We start from the raw sequence: 22,854 nt of genomic DNA, 5'->3' as shown, positions 1-22,854 counted from the left end.
TTTTTTTATAATATGAAAGTATTTTCTATAGTTGATTTTTAAGGTGTTATGAAATATTTTTTTAATAAGAAAACGATTGGTTTGCTTATTATTATAAACTTTCTTTCATTTAAATATAATATAGTAGTTTAGTATATTGTACAATATAGAATTATAGTTTTCAAACAATGGAATTATCCGCACTAATTGGTATTTAAACGTAGTCAATAACGTCAACTCTCCGAAATGGTAAATTCTCAATTGTCATTTGTCAAATGTCAAACAATACCAGGTCTACTACCTATAAATGATAGATTTGTTTATGAAAATAAATAAACTAAAATCATTATGTATTTTTTTTAGTTGTGTAGTAATTTACCAAATTCATATAGATTAATAAGTGTCTTAGTGTAATATTAGTTTTAAAAACTTAAAACATTTTCAATAGGAGCGCTTATCAATAGAACTTTAAGATGACATCGATTTTTGATCAATACGAGCAAGCATCTCAGGTGTCCCAACGCTCTGTTCCTGCATCAGAACAAATGACATCTTCTGGATATATCAACATGCAGTTAAATGATAACACACCAATGTTCTCTAAACAGAAGATGAATTTCAATCCCTCAGACTTAATAACTCATGTTGCAGTGTCTAGTGACTTTCTTGTACTTGCTATGGCTAATGGAAAGCTGTTTAGACTTGATTTAAAAATGCCTGATCAGCATGAAGGTAAGCAATACAATGAAACCTACTTGAAGTTTTGTGTATGTATTTAAACTAAACATGCATATAAAGTTTCAGTTTTTGTAAAAAAATACAATAAAATTTTACTCAAATCATTATTCTTCAATCAACTATATTTTTGATCGTTTGTTCAAATTAAATTTGTTTACATTGATAACAAAGCTTAAAACATTATCAGTTTATTAATTTAACTAATTTCTATAATAGGAAAATATAAAGTAAAAAATTAATCATTAAAATTTGCTTATTAAATTGTGTAAGTAATATTTCTATCATACATTTTCAGAAATACACTATACAAAATTTGTGCAACCAAACTCAAAACTAACCTCCATCTTCCTCGACCCTCTTGGATACCACCTTCTCATGGCCTTTGCTGCAAGGAACAAAGATGGTAACCCAGAACTAGTATACTTGCATCGCAAGAGTAGCAAGCTTAAATCTGTTGCAAAATCTAGAAACTATGAAGTAACGGAAGTTGGTTGGAATTATGAAAACAGGTCTACAGTTACAACAGGCCCTATACTGTTGGGCACGTCTCAAGGGCATATACTGGAAACTGAGTTAGAGGCTGATACTGACAGAATGTTTACAGCTAGCCAGCAGTATTGGAGACAGGTAAGGGACCAATCTCACATGTTATATATTGCTTGGGGCTCAAGCTTGCATACTTAAAATAAAAATAAAAAACATAAAAATCAATTCAGCGGTTTAGCTGTGAAAGCATCACAGACAGAGTTACTTTTATTTATAATATTAGTATTGATAGCTTAGCTTCTTATTTTGCAATACTAATAATAAAATAACAGATAAAAATTTTATTGTAATCATATTTTATTTTGTATCGATTCAATAATAAATTGATTTTTTGGAAATTCAGTTAAAAAACCCACTGATTTATTTTTGCCAGTTCTCAATGCTGAGACATTTCTTCTGTTCAAGGTAGATTTCTGAATAACAATAAGCAAGTGTAGTGCTTCTATATAAAGTTTTTTTTTTTCTTATTGGTTATAACAAATGACCGCACAGAGCTTGCTTTGCATTTATTACGTCACATAATCTAATGATTCACTATATAATATGACTTATAAATATGTATTGTTTGACATCTTTTATATAAATTTGTTTTTATTTCCTTAAGCTGCCTAATTATATGCCTCTATATGGAGGCAGGGAAATCGATGGTTTGGTAACAATTTTTTTTTTATCTTTTGCACATTATTTTCTTATTTGTTCTTGTCACTTAAAAATTAATCGAAGTGTTTTAATATATAATCAACGGATAGTAATAATTTAAAATTAAAGTAATAAATTAAATATTAATTTTCTTAAAAATATATATTAAAATTGTCACCTTACTCTAAGCTTATTTTAATTGTTTTAATTTGCAGATATTTGATATCGGTAAAGGTACAGATACACCAATTACAGGAATTCAATTCCATAGAGTAACAAATACAAGCAAATACTTTATATTCGTCACTACTCCGAAAAGATTGTACCAGTTTATAGGGCATGCAATAATAACGGATGACAAGCCATCCCTCCAGTCCATATTCCATTCATATCTGACCACACCGGAGACTGGATTTCAAGAAATACCTTCCACCTTGAAATATTCTAAACTTCAGTTCTATTTTGATAAAACAAACACTCCAAAAACATTTGCATGGTTAACGGAGCCTGGTATATTCTACGGTCAGGTAAGATATTGTCCATAGAAGCGCTCTTGTGTCTAAATACTTATGCAATTAATATTCTTGTTTTGATTTGCAGTTGGATCCAACGTCGCAACAAAACTCGAACTCACTTTTCACGCAGAGCGAACTCATTAACTATCCATCCGATGCAAATAGTAAAGAAACGATACCGATATCCTTTGTTTTAACTGAATTTCACGCGATTCTCATGTACTCGGATAGAGTAAAAGCCGTGTCTCTATTGAATCAAGAGCTAGTTTATGAAGACAAATATTCTGAAGTTCATGGAAAGTTAAAGAATATCGTCAAGGATCCTATAAGACGGACGATTTGGGCGGTTACCGGAAACGCTGTCTTCAGATACAAAGTCAGTAGAGAAGAGAGGAATGTATGGAGGATTTATTCCGATAAAGAACAATTCGATTTGGCTAAACAGTATTGCCAAAATAATCCCGCGTTCATCGATATTATCAACGTAAAGCAAGCCGAACTGCTCTTCGGGAAAGGCGATTACGATAAGAGCGCGGAAATTTACGCAGAAACCCAAAGCAGCTTCGAGACCGTCTGCCTAAAGTTCCTAGAAGTCGAACAAGTGAATGCCCTGAAAGTTTACCTGGGGAAAAGATTGGACGCCTTGGAAGACGATAAAACTCTCATATCGATGATCGTGATCTGGATGGCTGAGCTGTATTTATCACAGCTGGGCACATTTAGACGTATGGGGAAAGGCGATTCGCGAGAATACCACCAAATACAAAGCGACTTTGAAGTTTTTCTACTACAGCCGAAGGTGGTGAAGTGCATGCAGCATATAAAGTCAGTCGTGTACGACCTCATGTCCTCCCATGGAGACAAACAGAATCTAATCAAACTAACTGTGATCAACGAGGACTACGAGAACGTGGTCGCCCAGAATATTTACAAGAAGTCATATATAGAAGCACTGAATATGCTTCTGTCTTTGAAAAAGTCCGACTTGTTCTATCAATTCGCTCCGGCTCTTATGGAGGAAGTACCGAAGCAAACGGTGAACGCGTTGATCGACCAAGGACCGCTGCTGAGCCCCTCGAAACTCCTACCGGCTTTTCTTTCGTGCGAGAACGATAAAGCCCACGTGACTGAAATTATAAGATATTTGGAATTTATGTTACAAAACTTTAATGTAAAGGATCGGGCGATACATAACTATTTACTGACGCTGTACGTTGAACACGACCATCTAGCTCTAATGAGGTACCTGGCGAGGCAAGGCCAAGAGCTGTCGATGGTGAACTACGATGTTCATTACGCTTTGAGGTGAGCATTAAATAACTAGTTAGTTGCCAATCATTTGTTCTTCATATTGCATTTGTGGACAGACATGAAGTGCAGTTTTATAAATAAAATAATTAAAACTTATTCTATCAAAATATTATCACTGGACGTGCGAAAAGTTGTAAGAGCCTACTCAAATAAAGTATATTCAGATTTCATATTATACTAAAGATTTTAAAAATAATTTCAGGCTCTGCAGAGAGAAAGGCCTGTCCGAGGCCTGCGTGAAGCTGTCCGCCCTGCTCGGGCTGTGGGAGTCGGCGGCCGAGCTGGCGCTGGGAGTGGACGTGGCGCTCGCCAAGAGCCTCGCCGACCTGCCGGACGACGCCGCGCTGCAGCGCAGGCTGTGGCTGGGCATCGGTAACTAACGCAGCGCTGTAGTAGCGTTACAGGCGCTGGCCTTGGAACGTGCGAGTAGGACGAACGTGTAACGCGCTTTGTCACACGAAAAGCCCTTAACGCTAGGCGGCATTTATTTTTCTATGATTTTGTTATTATTTGTTTATTTTCGTTCTCACCATTAAGCGCGTCAATATTAATGAGGGTTGACAATGTTATAAAGTTGAACCTTTTAATTATTTTTAAAGCTTAAGTTGAAACGGAAACCACAGTCCAAACTGAAAATTTTTAAAATCATACAATGATAATTTCGGCAATTTAGTAAATAATGTTTCAGCGGAACATGTGATAACGAAGAATCAAGACATAAAGGAAGCGATGACTCTACTTGAAGAGTGCCCTCTTATTAAAATAGAAGATATACTGCCGTTCTTCAGCGACGTGGTCACCATCGACCACTTTAGAGAACCTATTTGTCAATCTCTGCAGGTACGATCTTGTTTAACTTTATTTTTTAGGTGTTCTATAAGTAAAGACCTGAAACTTATTCAGTTTTTTTTTAATTAATTTATCTTACCTCTTTTACTATAGCGTAATTAAAAGATTCGTGTTATTTTAGGAGTACAATAATCAAATAGAGGAGTTGAAGGCTGAGATGGAAGATGCAACGAAATCAGCCGAATATGTAAGTAGTTTTTTAATTTATACCGTAATAATATTGGAAAGTAATTTTTATTTATATTAAAGTAACGTGGCCTTACTTTTATATGTTGTTTAGGGAGATTTAGTTAATTAATTTTATGTAATTTTCTCTTTCACAATCGTTTTAAAATTAATTAACGTCTCAGAAACATCCCTAGTAATATTAAAATAAAAATGCAGATGTGTTACCTAATTATATAAATAAAATAAAATCTTTAATGTATATAATCGAAATCACTTCCTAATATATTTCTTAAAAACCTTACGCTTGCTTTAAATATTACAATTACACACGATTACAAATAAAAATTCAATAAAGACACCTCGATCCAAAATTTATAATAGCGATAATCGACTATGTATGTAATAATAATCGCACTAATGCTTGCAAATATAACGCTAACGCGCCGCTGTGGCGCCGCAGGTCCGCAACGAGATCCAGTCGTTCCGCAACCGCAGCGTGCTGGTGTCGGTGGGCGACGCGTGCTGCCTGTGCGACATCGCGCTGCTGCTGCGCCCCTTCTACCTGTTCCCGTGCGCGCACCGCTTCCACAGCGACTGCCTGCTGGCCGAGATGTCGCCCCTCCTGGGTACGGCGACCTCGGGGTCCATAGGGACAGTTTTAATTTAATCGCACTCAAAAATTCAAAAAGTTTAGACCATCTTTATTCATAAGCTATACATGCTTTGTATAAAATGGTTACCGTTAAAATAAATTCGTCCACTATCTTGGTCTTGAATATATATACATATTGGGTAAAGTATAGGGTTAGCCAGACTTACAGGTTTACCTACAGAAGATTACTCATTATTCAGGAGATTTTCGCTTATTTCTATGAAACATATATGTTTGTACTTATTCCGGATGAAAACCATTTCCTTCCGTCATTTGGGTTATAGTGTGAATAATTTGAACAAATTGGGGTGATTAGAGCTAAGGTATTTGTTAAAGGAATCAATCGGTGGAGCAGTTCGATGCTTTAACTAATCGTATAGTGGGCAGAAAACTAATCCAGAAGCAAGATAATTACCCCAGAAACGGTTGGCGTGAAATTTCACCATAACTTTTTTCTACACAATTTACACTTAAGAGACGCTGGCAAGCAAACATTAATAGATATTTTTTGTGACTGTGCCGTAATCCGTAACAGCCTGTGAATGTCCCACTGCTGGGCTAAAGGCCTCCTCTCCTCTTTTTGAGGAAAAGGTTTGGAGCTTATTCCAGCACGCTGCTCCAATGCGGGTTGGTAGAATTCACATGTGGCAGAACTTCAGTGAAATTAGACACATGCAGGTTTCCTCACGATGTTTTCCTTCACCGTAAAGCACGAGATGAATTATAATCACAAATTAAGCACATGAAAATTCAGTGGTGCTTGCCCGGGTTTGAACCCACGATCATCGGTTAAGATTCACGCGTTCTTACCACTGGGCCATCTCGGCTGTGCCGTTTCTACACTATTTTAAATATGAAACAAATTGTTGAACAGCGCCGGCACGCCGGAACAAGTTAACCGATCTGCAGCGCCAGCTCGCAGTTCTGTCGAACATAGAGCTGTCCACGGTCACGTCGACCGGGCTGCCTCTCAGGGAAGTGCTAAAGAATGAAATAGACGACATCGTCGCCAGCGAGTGCGTCTTCTGCGGCGAACACATGATCGCTAGCATCGACAAACCGTTCATTGCAGACGAAGATTGGGACCGGGTCATGAAGGAATGGGAGTGAATGATATAGTCGTTTATAATATAGCTTTGGTTAGAAGAGCTCGGCTTCAAGGATTGGTTAAAACCAATGAAAGAAAACTAATATTTTTTTATTCATGGCCATTAAGAAAATCTTTGTGTATAAAAATCTATATCATATTAGTCGACTCGATTGTGTTTTAAAGTATTATTTATAACTCACTGCTGGTCAAAGTTTTCTCTCGTTGGACGCTTATAAGATTTATTATCTATTTACATACATAAATAAGTTATGCATAATACAAAAATGTTTCCAATATAGTGGTGTCTCAATCAAAGAAAAATGGCAATTGTGAGCACACATACATATGCTTTCACAAAAAAAAAAAAATATTACTGTGGCTTTTTGGTGAAATGTATTTTATTATATAATTGCCTTTATTTTATAGAAATAGTTATAATATTATTCCATGATGTGGAAGTAGAGTTTATCTATTCTACATTTATATTAATAGGAAAATTTACTTAAGAATATTTTGTAGTGGGTTAATTTTATTTAAAAGAATGTCTTATTTTCAATAGTTCCATAGTTATATTATTAGTGAAAGTTTATTTTATTCGTTTCGTTTAATTTTTTTACATCTGTATAAGCTATTATAATAAAATAATAATAATAAATACTGTGATCATAAGCTTATTCTATTCATGTATTTAAATTGTAATAAATAATTACGAATATTATATATATATAGTTTTATTTAATGAGGTAAGGTAATAATAAATTTTTATTATCTGATAGAACACAAACATTTTTTTAAAGTGTGTACAAATATAAATCTGAAACAATATTTACATTATTTATGCAATTAAACTTATTAATATATGTATATGTAGGTGCAAACAAAAACAAAAATATGGATTCATAAGTTTATTGAGAAAATTGTGTTATCAAGTAATGATAAACAATAAATTAATTTAAATATTAGGATTTTAAATTAGAGGTGACCATTCCAAATCCTAAAGTACATACAGCATCTCTAATGCCAAATTGCAATATTAAAACTTAAAATGTACAAACATAAACAATATATGTGGCAACACCAGTGTTAAATAGCACAAAGAATTAACATGAAGAAGGGAAAGGCAGGTCGTAGGCCACGTGCGGCGGTATCTAACCGTGTTTCTAAAACAATTCACTAATCCAAACTAAATTTATTGACTAGCAGCACCGTCGACTTCCATTTCCTGCGCATCTGTTTTATTTGAATCTCCCTTAGCATTAGCATCAACTTGCATCACTTCCTCCTTTCCGTCTTTATTATCTAAACACTTATCTTGCTTATCAACTGTTGCTTCATTTGTATTTACAGTTTCACTGACTGCGTCTTTATCTGTAACTTCTTTTTTGTCTTCCTTCTCACTGTCCTTGATTTCTTTGTTTTCGGTGGCCACATCAATTTTTTTGTTTTCTTTAGCAACATCTTTCTTATCTTTGCTCTTGTCTCGTTTCTTAACGGTTTTCTTGGGGCTTTGCTTCTTTTCAGCATTTTCTGGAGCCTTCTGGGTTTCAGTGGTAGGTTCTGAAGTTGCATCGGGGGCTTTGGTTTCATCGGGTCGTGTATCGGCTACCACTGGTTGCACTAAATCTTTTTCTATTTTGTCCGTTGCTTGCGTTTCTTCATTTTTTGGTTCTTCTGGTTTTTGTTCTCGAATGTTCTCCTCAGTTTGTCCTTCCGATAAGGGAGTCGTATCTTGCGTTTCTTGTGCCGTCAAAGACTCTTTTTCTTTGGTAGTTTCTTTCATTTCTACATCACCATTTTGAACATTTTCTTGTGTAACTGCAGCATTTTCACTATCCCTATTTTGCATTTCTACATCTTGAGACTGAGGCGTAGCAGCTTGAGCCTTGTTGTTGCTTTCAGCTTTAGCTTCCAACACAGCTATACATTTTTGAATACACTTTATAGCCTCCTTCCTTGCCTGCCTTATGTTTTCTTTACCGTCGGTTTCAATATTGTCTAATTTAATGAGATTCCTAGTCAACATCTCATCTAGATATAAGTATTTTTTGTCTTTTTTGGTACCTTTGAAGTTCTCAACATCCGTCATTAGATTGAGGACGTCGGTTTGAATACTAAGAATCAGTGTAATGGGATCGTTAGCCGACGGTGCTTGTGGCTGTGGGGGAGTCTGAGGGGCTTGAGGGGGAGCTTGGCTTTGCGGTGGTTGCTGAGGGGCTGTCTGTTGTGGCGGCGGTGCTTGTCTCTGTTGCGGCGAAGGCTGCTTTTGTTGTGGTGGAGCTTGCTTTTGTTGCGGTCTGGACGGAGTTTCTGCTCTCGGCGCAGTTTGTTCCTGATATGTCTGCGGTTTAGGGGACTGAGATCGTTGCGGCGATGGACCTCTATTGAACGCGGCTTGTGGATACATCTTCTGTTTTGTGAACGGTTGTGGACCTTGTCTAAAGAAGGGTCTATCGAAGCTTTTAGCAAAAGGAAATCCTACTGGACCGTCATCCGCGAAATATTGTTCCCTATCGATATGTGGCTGCGGAGGCGGTACATAAGCGGGCTTCGCCTCTGCGAAATGAGTCCCATGATCGACAGACTTATTAATCACTGGTTCGTCTCTTCCTTCGACGAAAATTGGTATGTGTCTTACATTAGAAGATTGCTCGGGTTGATGCGGTTGCTGTTGTTCTTGGTGGTTTTGTCCACTCATTTTGTTACAATTTGGATTTACTGTACGATGATCAGGAGGTGCTGACATTGACCTGTGCGATCTTTCGTCCGCATCAACCACACTGGGATCTGCTGGGCTTTTCTGTCCTAAGTCGACTGTATTTCTCAAACCGTACTGTGGTAGTGGTATCTGCTCGTCTTGTAACTGTTCCGTGTCCTGTTCAGTCTGTGTGGCTGCTGTCTGTTGCTGGGGTGAGTGTGGTTGTGGCGAGGATGGTTGCTGATACTGTTCCTCTCTGGGGCCAAATCTTCGATTCCAATGTGAAGGAAAGTGCTCTCTAAACTCAGGCGGGATATCGTCGAATGGGAATCTGTCGAAACCTCCGAAGCTGTCTGCGGTATCTGTAACGATTACGCGCTTTGTTAATACAATTTAAAAAAATGGTTCAATTCTTTGACTAAGAATTCTTCAATAAATTTGATTTGATACGAGGTCCATAATATTTTTCAATTTGCAATGTATGTAACACACTATTTAAGCTATAAACTTTAAATAACTCGATGGCAGGCAATCATGTTGTGACGTGTTTGTGACGTATTAACGTATGTCTAGTTTAACTGTTATCTGCGAGGTAAAATATCAATTGTAATGCACGGACCGTCGATGCCGTCCTGACTGGAAGGGCGTCGCTTCCTGGCCCAGGTGGCGGGGCGCTGCCTCAGCCGCGCCGCTATGTCCGGATGGCGCGCCGCGAGCTCGCTCCACGCGCCCGATCCCTCCTCCTCATCAAATGGAAATCCGCGCTGTTAACAAACATATTTTACATTAGCCATATAATTCAATAATATAATACGAGTACATTTTTATAGATAAAATAAGTAGGCGGACGAAAAAATAGGTCATCTAATGGTAAGTTATCACTAAAACTGGTATAGACCAATGCGCTACCAACCTTGGTAGAATATAGTGTGTCAAAATGATTTATATATGTAGTTAACATTATATAAATCATAATGCAGCTTGAAACGACATTTACGGCTCTAGTTTGTAGAATATATAATATATACTTGGATATTTAATACTTTACTCGTCAAAATTATCGGTTTTGCATAAAATTATATATATAAGTATAAAAAAAAATTGGGAAGAATTAATGTGACGTTTACAAATTAAATGCGGTAGACTTTCAAAATTGTTTAATATCAATAAATATTAAATTACAATCAACAGTATCCTTTACCTTGGACTTTGTATTTAGGAAAATAATATCGAATGAATATAAACGATAACAAAGTGAATGAAAACAATGTCGTACAGTAAGTAGTGTCATTTGCGTGGCGAAGAACCGTCCATATTTGGCAGGTGAGGTCGAGTAACGGCCTTCCTAGTCTAGACTTCTGTATTACGCCGACTATATCAGTTTAATTCATGTAAGTTTATATCCACGAAATTCGTATTCAATTCGTATAACAATCGGTTAATATGCTTATTCACGCCGAGGTATAATCAAATATCATTTCCAATAATTTTATTGCTGGCAGCGACGATGGATAAAAGCAATAATTATAGGTTCAACGATTTAATTTATATTCGCAAACGTCGATAAACATTGATCAATGCAAAATTCATTGAACTGAAGACCTTCGGTTAAACGGCCGTTTGCGTTTACTGCGTTATTAAAAATATACATGGAGATGACGGATACGATAGGAAATACATATGGAAATGATCCTTGTTTTATCGACTTATAATTAAATGATTATTTATACAGTTCCGCGCCTCATTCATTCACACGGATATTCTTAAACATTCCACGAGGGATCTTCGAAGCTTCAGACGCCTCGAATAATAAAAAAATTACTTTCATTTTTTACGTAATATATGCATTTATGGAATTATCACGGACTTTCTCATTCTGCACCATAAATTTATAGTTTCAATATACACGATCGCATGTCAAACGAAATGTCTCCATCGACATGTCTGAAATCTGACAATTGAAAATACATTGCAGGAAAATATATGTACAATTTGCTGATTGTTACATTTATTTTATTTTGTTACTCAACAGTATATATTTTTTTTAATTTGGAGATAAAATATAAAAAATCCCCTAAAAGATTTACATAGCCTTTTCGAGATCTGAGTGTAGATTAAAACAAAGACATTAAATGCGTATATATGTGTATGCGTTGGCGTTTCAATTCGTTACAGTTGGATAAACGCATTTGTATTTCGACGCTAAGTCGCACTGAAGTTGGAAAGAAATTTAAAATGACTAACCCTTCCTTTGTTCAGTAATAGTAACGACAATGCTTTATAATTACGTCGATACCTAAATAAATATGTACTTAAAAACATGGACGTGCTGATAGGATAAATGCCGATTCTTGAAAGAGGCGCCATTGTTCTGACTCAGTTCCGTGAAAATACGATTATCATGTTTAATGAGACGTTTAATTACAATTAAAATAGCAATTAAATAACTGAAGATATAAAACTATTTATTAATTTATCATAAAAATGCTCGTTAATTACGTACAAGTTACTCGCAATATGTAAAAAAAAAAATTAAAATTCATCAGATGTTTTGTAATCGTTATTATACTCTATCTGCTTAATAGTTGAGCGCAATAAACACAACCAAGAAAATATTTATTTTGACAGTTTTAAAATATCCTACAATTTGGTATTACATTCGATACAAGCGTAATCTATACTAAAATTTAAAAAAAATCAAAAGTAACTGTCATTCTTTTATCCTTTCATGACTAAACCACTGAACTGAATTTGATGAATCTTGGTATGAAGCAAGCTTGAAACCTAATAATAATAATAATATAATAATATCCTGGGACATTTTTCACACACGGCCATCTGATCCCAAATTAAGCTTGTACAAAGCTTGTGCTATGGAAACCAGACAACTGATATACTACATATACTACTTTTTCTTTTGTTAATACATACTTATATAGATAATTACACCCAGACTCAGGACAAACAGACATGTTCATGCACACACAAGTTCGTCCTGGGTGGGAATCGAACCCACAACCTTTGGAGTGAAAGGCAAGTATCTACCAACCACGCCAACCGGCTCGTCATAAGGAAGGACATAGGTTACTTTTTTATCCTAATACCCTCCCAAACCGCGTTCGAAGCGGCGGGCAGAAACTAGTAACTAATAAGACACAAATTTAATTATTCGCTCGTATGCCAGTTAGTTCATAGTAAGAATGATAAGATAATAAAAAGGATAAGACATGTAAAGACACGCATAAGGACAAAGTCACGTGCATGGATTTGCTTTTCTCATTATCACGTATATCCGGTATGGTAAAGTTAAGTGAATTATATTGTATACATATAGATGGAACCTGAGATGAACAACAAGCCTCTTAATTATTTGCTTGCTGCTCCGATGCAGGTTGATGGATACATGTGGCAGATTTTCATCCGCCACATGAGACTTGACCACGAGATGATGATTACAGTGGTGCTTACGCGGGTTTGACTCAAAATCATCGATTAAGATTCGAATAGTTGAATAACTGATGGATGGTACCAAGTCGTGTCAGCACAAAGCCGCCAATAACATTTAGCACCAGTAATTAATATAATAAAGTAATAAGCAAGAGTAAGCTATAAGTCCTGCTTTAAAAAAATGGGAAATCTAATTAAATATTATTTGCTGCAATATCGCAGAATTGTAACTATCCTCACAATAATTAATAATAAAATCCTTCGACCTTCGATTAAGTTCCATACGCTCTATCCACTGGGTCATCTTGGCTCACTAACTGAATAAGTAAACAAAGTAATAAATTGATAACCTAATAAGGACAACACAATTTACGGGAGGACATATTAATATTAATATAACATCGTTCGTTTTTACGATACAATATTTCCTTTTACTTTTTAGAACGTATTATTCATGACATAAAATGTGGGCGTATTGATGTTTAATACGGCAATGAAAAAAAAAATACATTTTAATTATATGTAATTATTATATGAGCTTTAATTTATAAATGGAAAAATGAAAGAGATCTTCGTATCGCCAAAGATATTGGAAAGTTTTATTTGTATTCGATATTTTGTAAGTGTTATTATTTGTAACCACAGCGTGACAAATAAAAATGGTCGTATACCTTTTTCGGATTAGCCAACGTCTCACGCCGAAAATGCTAATAATTTTTTACTTTACTCGGTCGAAGCCGTAAGTGATAATTCTAGTCCGCGACTAAAACCTCTGAAGTTCGACGTTTGCGACAAGAATTGATAATAACTCGTATTTAATTCAATCAATTATTTTATTAACTTTATAGTTTTATGGGAATAAAATAGCTTCGATATATTGAAATGTCAATTAAGTTTATTTTATAATACAGAATAGTCAATAACTAACAATGGACGTCAACAGAAGACTGTCATAAATCTCCAGATTGTAACTACCGTTCGCGTTAACATTTATAAATATTTTTTTTATTTATATGTTGTGTTCAATTAATTATTTAATTTAATTATAATATTGTTTCTAGAACAATCTACTGTAGAATTACATAGTTTCAACTCACCATCATTAAACGATACAAAATTTGAAACAGAATAATCTCATATCATATGTATAATCTATTTTAAACGTGACATTGGCAGAATATTTTGCGCTCAAATAGCGTAGATACACGCCAGAAAAGGGGGAAAAAAATTATAAATATTATGAAACTAGTTGCCGTCCGCGTTTGGGGGCAAGTACGCTATGTCTTTTCTTTATCCCTGACAATGCGTTTATATAATTTCATAATTATTGATTTGTTAAGACAAACACACTTTCATTATGATTATGACAGATTAGTCTTACCTATGACGAATTGCAAGACAAGCCTAAACATTTCACTATTTCTTTTTTATATGTGTAGTTATATTTTATACACAAAATAGATTATTAGTCTTAAGCGGAAATCGAGTCCATCACCAATGAGTTTAAAAGTGCATAATTTGTATTTATATTTCATGCTGTGCTTGACGGCGACGGGATATATCGTGAGAAAACTTGTTTAAATCCAAATAATTTTGCTGCACCAATGCATAATTTCACTAACCAACACCGAGTGTTTAAATAGGCTCTGTGAGGTTGACTGCCTCGTTGGTCTAGTGGCTTGATGTAAGGTCGCAGACCCGGCCAGTCAGTCTTCCTTTATATTTTTTCGAACTAATTTATTATTATTGAATAGATCACAGAATCAGAAATTTGATCACATTTCTCAATATCGACGTCAGTTAAAGTGGCTTCCTATCCGACTCCGCCGGAGGTTGCACATATTATCGCTTCTTTTTAATATATTAAACCATGGTAGCCCTGATTACCTACATGAGCGTTTTCTGTTTTGTCCTGCTCGTGAAAGACCAGTACGCGCATGTGTGGCGTCGAAAACTCTTGAGGTACCATTTTTTAATACTACTTCCTTTGGTAACTCGTTTTCCGTTGTTGCCGCTCGCCTATGGAACTCTCTTCCAGATAATATTTTCCATAATAATGTTACAATAAGATCGTTTAAAATCAGAGTTAAGCAACACTTTCTTTCCACTTGAGTTTAATTTATTTTATATGTATGTATATATATTTTTTTGTATCTATGTAAGTTGAATGTATATATATATATATATTATAGATAATGGTATATATTAATATATTTATTTGTATTTAGTGTGTAATATATTCATTTATCGTTAAGTCTACTTGAATTTTATAATATAAAACTAATTGATATTGTACCTACACCATAAATATGTATTACAAATAATCTCCACTAGATTCAGGGTTTCTGGAAGAGATCTCTTGTTAGAGATAAGTTATCCCTTTGTACACATTTTTCATTTATATAATTTTCTGTATACTCTGTTGGTACATAAATAAAAAAATAAAATAAATATATTGTTTTATAGTGTATATAAATATCATTTATTACTATTATTATTATGAACACATGATCATGTTATCGTGTTAGAAATATAATACTATTTCTAACACGATAACATTACAACCACATGCTAAAAAACATATTTAGCATAACGAGCAGAGATCTATATTTACTGTTTTGAACCGACTTCAAAAAAGGTGGAGTTTCTTTATATAGTATTGGTATATTATGTCATATACCTATCTTTTATATATTATATTAATGAATCAAATCCATTCGTATTTTACAGTACTAGTAAATGGTTAATAAATCCTACTGATTTAAAAAAAAAAACCAGATTAATCTTAAGAAAAAGCTTGCAACCACTTTTTAAGAAAATTTGTAACAATAAAACAATGATAATAATAAATTAGAAGGCATAAGAATCTAAGTCATTATTCGTTGAAGATTAGAAAACACACAACATACGACAACCCACGCCGAACTTTCACAAAAGTTACCTAACGAACGCGTCCTTAAAGTAAACATTTCATTTTATGCAGCTGTTATTTAATTCTTTTATTGCGGATGACATCAGCGCGTGTAGGAGATGAGATCCGCGTCACAGATGAGAGATATGAATAAATATCGGGTACGATTATATACTGCTTAAGCTTCCGACATCCTTCCTTTTTTCTGGAAAAACGCATTACGCGTTTCCCCAAGAGGAATAGACTGCGCCCCGAACATCGGAATACCCACTAAAAAACCAGCGGTACCCTTTCCATCTTAACGAGGAGTGCCACGGGATCACTTACGCATGTTACCGTGACTTCCGACATCCTTCCTAAGGTAAGATAGTAAAGTCAATTGTTTAAAGTTTGTTTTGAAATAAAAAAATCATTAATTTTCTTTATGTAAGTTGATTTAATTAGTATCAGGTGGCATTTGTTTCAAATGAGCTTTAAAAACTGCGTAAAATTACTTTTTTTTAATTTTAAAATTTCGCATTTAAATATTACTAAATATACTACGTACTAAGTCGTTGACCTGCAAATAACTTCGATTCAATTTAATATCGACAGCGATGCGAAGACAGCTAATACAATAAGGCTAAAAAATAAGTGACTAAGCACGATCACAAGTTACTTTATACGTTCAGAAATATAATTTCCTCAGAATATTAATACTCGATCGTTGTCAAAATCTTTAAAGGTAATGCTGTTTATATCAAACTGCGGAAAAGACGCAGAAACATGGCAAGTGATGGCTATATTACAAATTGTGAGGATATAAGAAATAATCGAATTAATAACTAAAAGGAAACACCAATTATCATTTGTCTTCGTCTGTGTCAAGTTAATGAGGTTAATAAGAAAACGACAGGTCGTGCTTTATATGGTACAAGAAACACGTCCGGTGATTACGGGTATACTAATAATGTATTAATCTCGAATGATTTCTCGTTGTCATACCGTATTTGCATCATATACGTAGGCGATGTGACGCATTACAGAGACGCCGGATCGTTTGTAGTCGATATTTTACCTTCTAAGACCAACAGAACTGACATCATCGGCTAAAGTTAGATTAGTGTTTACTTGAAACGAGGAATCGATGAAGCCGGTCTTCGCGTATGTATCCATGAACTTGTCCGGTGTTACACACAATATCAATATCACATTTTTGTATTTACAAAGCGCTAAAACATTATCGTCAGGAATATCTTTGTCAATATATATATTTATTTGTACTTAAAACTAATTTAATATAATATTTAACATGATATATGAAAAGAAATAAAAAAAACTGATGGATTTCAATTCCTAACAGACGGTTATTGTTTATATTTTTCTATATATATTTGAATAAATAATTTTCAAATGGAATAAAAATTTACATTCTAAAATTAAAGACGTTTTGTCATTTTGAAGGTGACATTAAGACGATAAGGAAATTGAATTGAGCGTATTTGAATAATTAATATAGACGACGACCAAAAACCGAAGAAAAAAAAAATTTGTTCGATGCTTTAATTATTAATTACAATACATTTTAGTCGCCACTTGCAACGCTACGTATGTTTAACTAAACGCGGAACTCTGTAATATATCAATTGGTCATGAACCTCTGAATAACACAAAACAGTTACGATTTAATCGAATCGAAACTGCATTCAAAAGCGGCGCCTTCCTATCAATACTGTATTTGGAGCAGCACTTAAAATGTTAAATTACGCAGACGCGGAATTATCTGCAGCAGATGAGACTATAAGTGAATGTTTAAGTGAAACTGCCGTTAAAGATTTGATATAGGTATGCACCTCTCCAAAAAGCAGTAAAGAGGCCTTTACTTATTAACGTAAAATTTCTCTCCTTCTTACATAATTGATTTGACAATCGAAAGAAGAAGACACAGCATTGTTTAACTTATCATCCCCTAAACATTTAACGGACGCCAATTATGTTAACGACGATTTATAATTTTCGCGTTTTATATTTAAAGATATTATCACAAGAAATTCAGTTTCAAAGCATAAGTTTCCAATTTTTATTAGTTTTTAAGTAACGTGACTTGTTGAATATGTGTGCGTCAAATCCTGTATCTGATCTTTAACCAGTTTCACCACATCGAGATGCTAAATTTTCGGCGCTGGACGATACATATATAAAATATTGAACGAAAAAATTATACATAAAAACGTGTTTTTTGAAGAAATTATTGATTTTAAAATGTTTAAGGTTGATTTTATATTTGATATTATGAACATTTACGAGACTATATAATAGTTACGCAAAATATAGATCGAGACGAGTATTAATTTTACAAGAGTTTATAAAAACACTCTTTCCATAAGGCCAAATAAATTTAACATTACGTTCAAAAACACAATTACAATATTCCAAGTTATTCTTTTTTTTTAAATATTAATGACATTGTTGATATTAAATCATTAGACAGTATTTTTTTTTATTTGTATTAATTGTAATAATATTATATCATTCATAAATAGTAAAGTATATCGCATTCGAATAAACAAAGTAAAGTTCAAATCAATGTGCTTTTAATATTTACAAAAAAGTACCATCTATTTTGTCTCAGCGACCTCGTCCCCAAAGGCCACTTCAGTAGAAAACAGTATTTATTAAAGAACCCACATCTATAAATGGAGTTTCTATAACAGCTGCGCGCGCGCCGTTGACTCATGACCGGCGCGCGACGTGACTGTTTACATGGATTTTGTTTTATTTTGAGTTAAAACAAAGATTTTAAATAACAAAATTCTCACGTGACTATCGCCCATGTGAATGGCTCATTATATGCCTTAAGATGTTCATGGTCTGTTGAATTAAAATCGGACTTTGATATGATAAAAACATAATTTATGTACTTTTTTTATAACTCATCAATCAACAGTAATTTGGATTTTGTTGGCTTTGGAAATTATACACTTTATATTTAAAATTATTTTCAAGTAATAAAAAACAAATCAACAAGAGACAGATTACAAAGATTACAATATGAAAACATTCTTATCATAAGGGTTAAATCGATACTTATATGTATATTTTTGTCATCATAACATTTTCCTAACTTGAAGGCAGGCGAATATTGGAAAACTATTAATAAATTTACTTACTACACCTTTCTGTAATTGAATAGATTAGATTACATTTCGATTGTTTTAATTTTTAATTAAATAAAATAATTAATCATAAATTAGAAGTATTTATCGATGAAAAAGATTTCCATTCAGTAACCTACCTCATTTGTAGCGCTTCCGTAATATTCTGGAGGTTTATCCAAAACAACAGGTGATTCCATATCTCAATAAACACTGGAATGTATCACAGAAATACACAAAACACTTCAATACGAAAAGTTATCGTAAAATATATATGGCACAACACGAACGCGAAATGCTCGTCACTGTGTTACAATATGAACTGAGCTGGCGTAGAGTCAGCGGTTGTATTTATACAAACGCATCGATTTCTCGAAAAGTCTGGATTGTTCGAGAGAAGCGTGGCTACGGTCCATCGATTCAAGTGTTCTTTTGTATGGGTTTATGGATTTGTAATCTTACATTGCCGCATTGAAGCGACTAAAATTTTAAAGACCGAGACGTTTACCATCGACAACAAGCAATGTATTCTGAAATATTAACAAGATCTTTGTTTTATTCCTGAAAGGAATGTGCCTTAACCGAATTTTCGAGCAGTTAAGTATATATGGATATTTATATTTTAGATGTATTAAATAAAATACTCTGACAGCTTGTAGCACTTAATTTATGTACTTTCAGAAGTTACACAAAGTATTATCGAACTGTTATTTTAAAAACGAAAATGAAAATAAATTTTATTTTCGTAAACACGTGTGAATCATTTTCGCAATAATTTATTTAAAGTGACAATATTAAACAAAATGACGGAACGTGTACATATTTATTTACTTCGAAAATTTCATACTCAACAAAAAATTCGATGGCCCTTGAGTGCTTATGGGAAGGAATAATAAATAATTTACCGTTTTTTTATTGAAGTAAATATATTTAAGCATATAAAATATATGTTTTTACTCACTTTCAATAAAGGACGTTACTTCTATAGAGTACTACGTGACATTGGATGAATAATAATTTGTACTCACTTGGCACGACTATTTCTTCTCAACGAGTAAAAAGTACAAAGTTGAACTCTAATAATTCATAGAGAAAATTTGATTTCTTGGAATAATGTGAGTAATATTTTATACAAAATCACAAAGGACAAAAATAATAGTGTTAAATCTTTCTATGGCGTAGATTCATTGTGTTTCATGTGACTTGACAAGAGATGCGACAGAATAATCAACTTTGTGCCATAAAACTTATAATAATCATGACTGCCCTGAATAAATTAACTTCATCACTCGGAAGGATGTCGCCATTCTAATGATACCTATGAGGTAACCAGATCTGTTCAGGTATTTAAAAGTTATGTTGGAATAAAGAAAATCACCCCGAAAACATTACAAACCTTTTTGGGCAGTCATGGCATATGGCTAGAACAATAAGTTCTAATTGAAATATATATATATATATATATATATATATATATATATATATATATTATATGCTACTATGAATAAAACGAGAAGAATTGTTTAATCCAACGCATCCATTACATTTGTGGTCGATTGATAGTGCAGACCGTCTAAAAATAATAACATTTTCTTAAACATGCGGAAGAGACGCTACAAAACCGAATCGTATAAATATAACGTACGCTCTTTTAAAAAGTCCACTTAAATTAATGATACTTCTAAAAGCACTTGAAGCGATGAAATACAAACAATTACAAATTATCAAAAATATAATGCGATTCTTATTTTCTTTACGTAAAATATCGAAAGCACTTTTATATTGCTTTTGTCTTTCTTTCTTTTTTTTAGATAGTTTAGTTTATATGTATATCAGATTAAACTTACTGCACTGATTTTTTTTTAATATGCCCCGGGAGGGCAAATGACTCTACTCCACCTGATGGTAAGTGGTAGTAGAGTCCAAACGCGACGACGGCCAGTACAGTCGGGAAGAATGTTCTGTACTAGCCGTCCGCCTTGCCGGCCCGCAAGATGCCTCTTCACGCCTCGTTTGAAGGAACCCGGGTTGTAAGAGGAGGGGAACCCGTGAGCTGGTAAGGAATTCCATTTTTTGGTAGTGCGACAAAGAAAGGAGTTGCCAAATTTCTTTGTGCGCGATGGAATTGATGTCACAGTTAGGCGGTGACATCGAGAACCAGCTCGCGTGGACTTAAGAAGGAAGGGGGAAGCAGGAATTAGAGAGAATAATTCCTCAGAGCACTCGCCGTGATACAGTCGATAGAAAGCGCTCAGTGCTGCTATCTCGCGACGCAATTGTAAAGGTTCAAGGGTGTTTGTGACCTTTACGTCGCCAATAATGCGTACTGCACGTCGCTGCAACCGGTCCAAGGCCTCCAGTAGGTACTTAGCGGAGCCATCCCAAAGGTGCGAGCAATATTCAACGCAAGACCGTACCTGTGTTTTGTATAACAGGCACAGTTGTTGTGGCGTGTGTGTCGTGAAAACGCCGCACCTTGTTCAGAACTCCGAGATTCCGTGAAGCTGTTTTTATAATAGCCTCGATGTAATCCCTTGGACTAAGGTCGCAGCGAACGTCCATCCCCAGCATGGCGATTTTGCTTTGTATCATCAGCGGTGTGCCACAGAGGGAGGGATGAGGGATTTTTGTTTATATAAAAAACACTAGAAGTTACTTTTAGGGAATCAAATTATTTCTTTTATATAAGTTAATATAATTATTTTCTTGCACTTTTCTTATTTCTATGGGATCGGCAATAACAATTTATTAGTCAAATAAAAGCTAGAAAACATTTTTGTAAACAAATAATATTTCGATTCTATTGTTTTAAATGAATAGCACTAAACAGCGAGATATTTAAAAATAAAAACGAGTGCACATTGCATAATAATGTCAAGAAGGTTAATAGTACATCCCATCCCTTCTTGGTCCATGTATTCGTATCGTAAGAAAAAAATTGTCATAACACTAAGATTATGTTGATAATCAAACATTATCAGTTTTGGCTTTTTATCATCTGTATAAGCTTTAATATAGAATTCGTCAATTTTCAAACAGTATTTCAATGAATATCACGGTGAATATAATATTGTGTAGTTTAATTCTCTAATTAGATGAAGACAATGATGATTTTTGCCTGTTTTTGCCGTTAACAACCAACCGCAATCCAATCGGATAGTATTTTTTTTCATTTAATTGAATCTTATCGATATAAAAGTGTAATGAGGTGTTGCTGTCTTTCAACTTAAAATTTAATGTATTAAATATTATTAAAGGAAAGTAATCCAGTCAAATTACAAGCGCAAGAATGGGAAGTAAGGTTGTTATGTCCACATCTCCTAACACTTTCATTTTAAATTTAAAAAGAAATAGGAATCTAGATTTTATTGCTTAGTATTTTATGCGTGAATTATATATTATCGTATGCATATAAATAAAATGTTGGTGTGCGCTCTTACCATCCTAAACGGCCCAACCAGCTTTGATGATTATGATGATAATGAGCTATAGTTGGACCCATGTTATACCTGATACGTGGCTAAGTTGCCGACACGCAGTTTTTATTAAATTATTCGAACAACTTTTTCTTGGATTTCCCACATAGAGAATAGTTGGCGAATGTTAATAATATAATTGTTTCAAAATTTCTCCGGGATAAAATCCTCACTCAATATCCACACGAATTTAAGACAGGCAGTAATAAAATGAAACATTTAATGGGAACTATCACGTTGGCAAACATAACAAAAGTTGGCAATATACTTAACGATTCGCATCTAGACATTAATGCTGTTATGAATGTCGATAGTAACCGAACACTTGAATAAGTTCTAATTACAAAGCTATAATTATAATCCTTAAGATAAATTATACGATATGATATGACATAAAGGATTATAGGATTTCAAGTATCAAGTAACTTGTATGAACACAATACATAAGCTTATGAAATATTATATTTCTTAGTAAGAATTAGGAAAAAATATGATTTTATTTGTTGGTTCTAGAATGGCAGGCAACGTCTTTAAGCATTCTTCCTACTGCAAGAGAGATTACGCACTAAGAACCAGCGGTACTTCTCCACGTGGTGGGACGTCACATCTCTCACGCACACAACTGTGTCACCCCGACAACTTCCTTTCTTCCAAAGAACTACTGATACTTCATACTTCTATTTATCCCCTTCTTTTAAGCGTAA

The 22,854-nt window shown here is 34.2% G+C and overlaps 2 protein-coding genes across 5 annotated transcripts in view; one reads left to right on the top strand and one right to left on the bottom strand.

Annotated features, from left to right (window-relative positions):
• The first annotated feature begins 277 nt into the window (after positions 1-277).
• Positions 278-7,043, top strand: LOC126770494 (vacuolar protein sorting-associated protein 18 homolog). 2 transcript variants are annotated; one of them, XM_050489895.1, is made up of 11 exons: positions 294-349; positions 428-711; positions 1,013-1,344; positions 1,868-1,915; positions 2,118-2,429; positions 2,503-3,722; positions 3,931-4,100; positions 4,417-4,568; positions 4,699-4,764; positions 5,206-5,371; positions 6,272-7,043. In XM_050489895.1, the coding sequence occupies exons 2-11, from the start codon at positions 453-455 to the stop codon at positions 6,505-6,507; spliced, it is 2,961 nt and encodes a 986-aa protein (XP_050345852.1). In that variant the 5' UTR covers positions 294-349; positions 428-452; the 3' UTR covers positions 6,508-7,043. The 2 variants fall into 2 exon arrangements, with proteins under 2 accessions (XP_050345853.1, XP_050345852.1); XM_050489896.1 differs by lacking the exon at positions 1,868-1,915 and having other exon boundaries at positions 278-711; positions 6,272-7,042.
• Positions 7,044-7,379: 336 nt separating this feature from the next.
• The window catches only part of LOC126770516 (BAG domain-containing protein Samui-like), a 29,115-nt gene continuing 13,640 nt past the window's right edge, over positions 7,380-22,854 (bottom strand). For 2 of the 3 annotated variants that reach the window (XM_050489937.1, XM_050489936.1), the window contains exons 2-3: positions 9,802-9,946; positions 7,380-9,544 (exon numbers count right to left, since the gene is read on the bottom strand). In XM_050489937.1, coding sequence (XP_050345894.1) covers positions 7,677-9,544; positions 9,802-9,946 — 2,013 coding nt within the window. In that variant the 3' untranslated portion in view covers positions 7,380-7,676. Of the gene's footprint in view, positions 9,545-9,801; positions 9,947-18,814; positions 18,985-22,854 lie in introns of those variants that run through there. The other variant, XM_050489935.1, reaches the window with a different exon arrangement.

Source organism: Nymphalis io, chromosome 9 (assembly GCF_905147045.1).
Source record: "Nymphalis io chromosome 9, ilAglIoxx1.1, whole genome shotgun sequence".
In the NCBI taxonomy this organism is placed as follows: Eukaryota; Metazoa; Arthropoda; class Insecta; order Lepidoptera; family Nymphalidae; genus Nymphalis; species Nymphalis io.
The sequence above is the reverse complement of the archived record's forward strand: the minus strand, read 5'-3'. Positions and strand labels throughout refer to the sequence as shown.

Coding starts and splice junctions, on each gene's coding strand:
- LOC126770494 (XM_050489895.1), top strand. CDS start 453: ATGACATCGATTTTTGATCAATACGAGCAAGCATCTCAGGTGTCCCAA. Junction 1,345..1,867: donor GCCAGCAGTATTGGAGACAG/GTAAGGGACCAA, acceptor TATTTCCTTAAG/CTGCCTAATTATATGCCTCT. Junction 2,430..2,502: donor CTGGTATATTCTACGGTCAG/GTAAGATATTGT, acceptor TTTGATTTGCAG/TTGGATCCAACGTCGCAACA.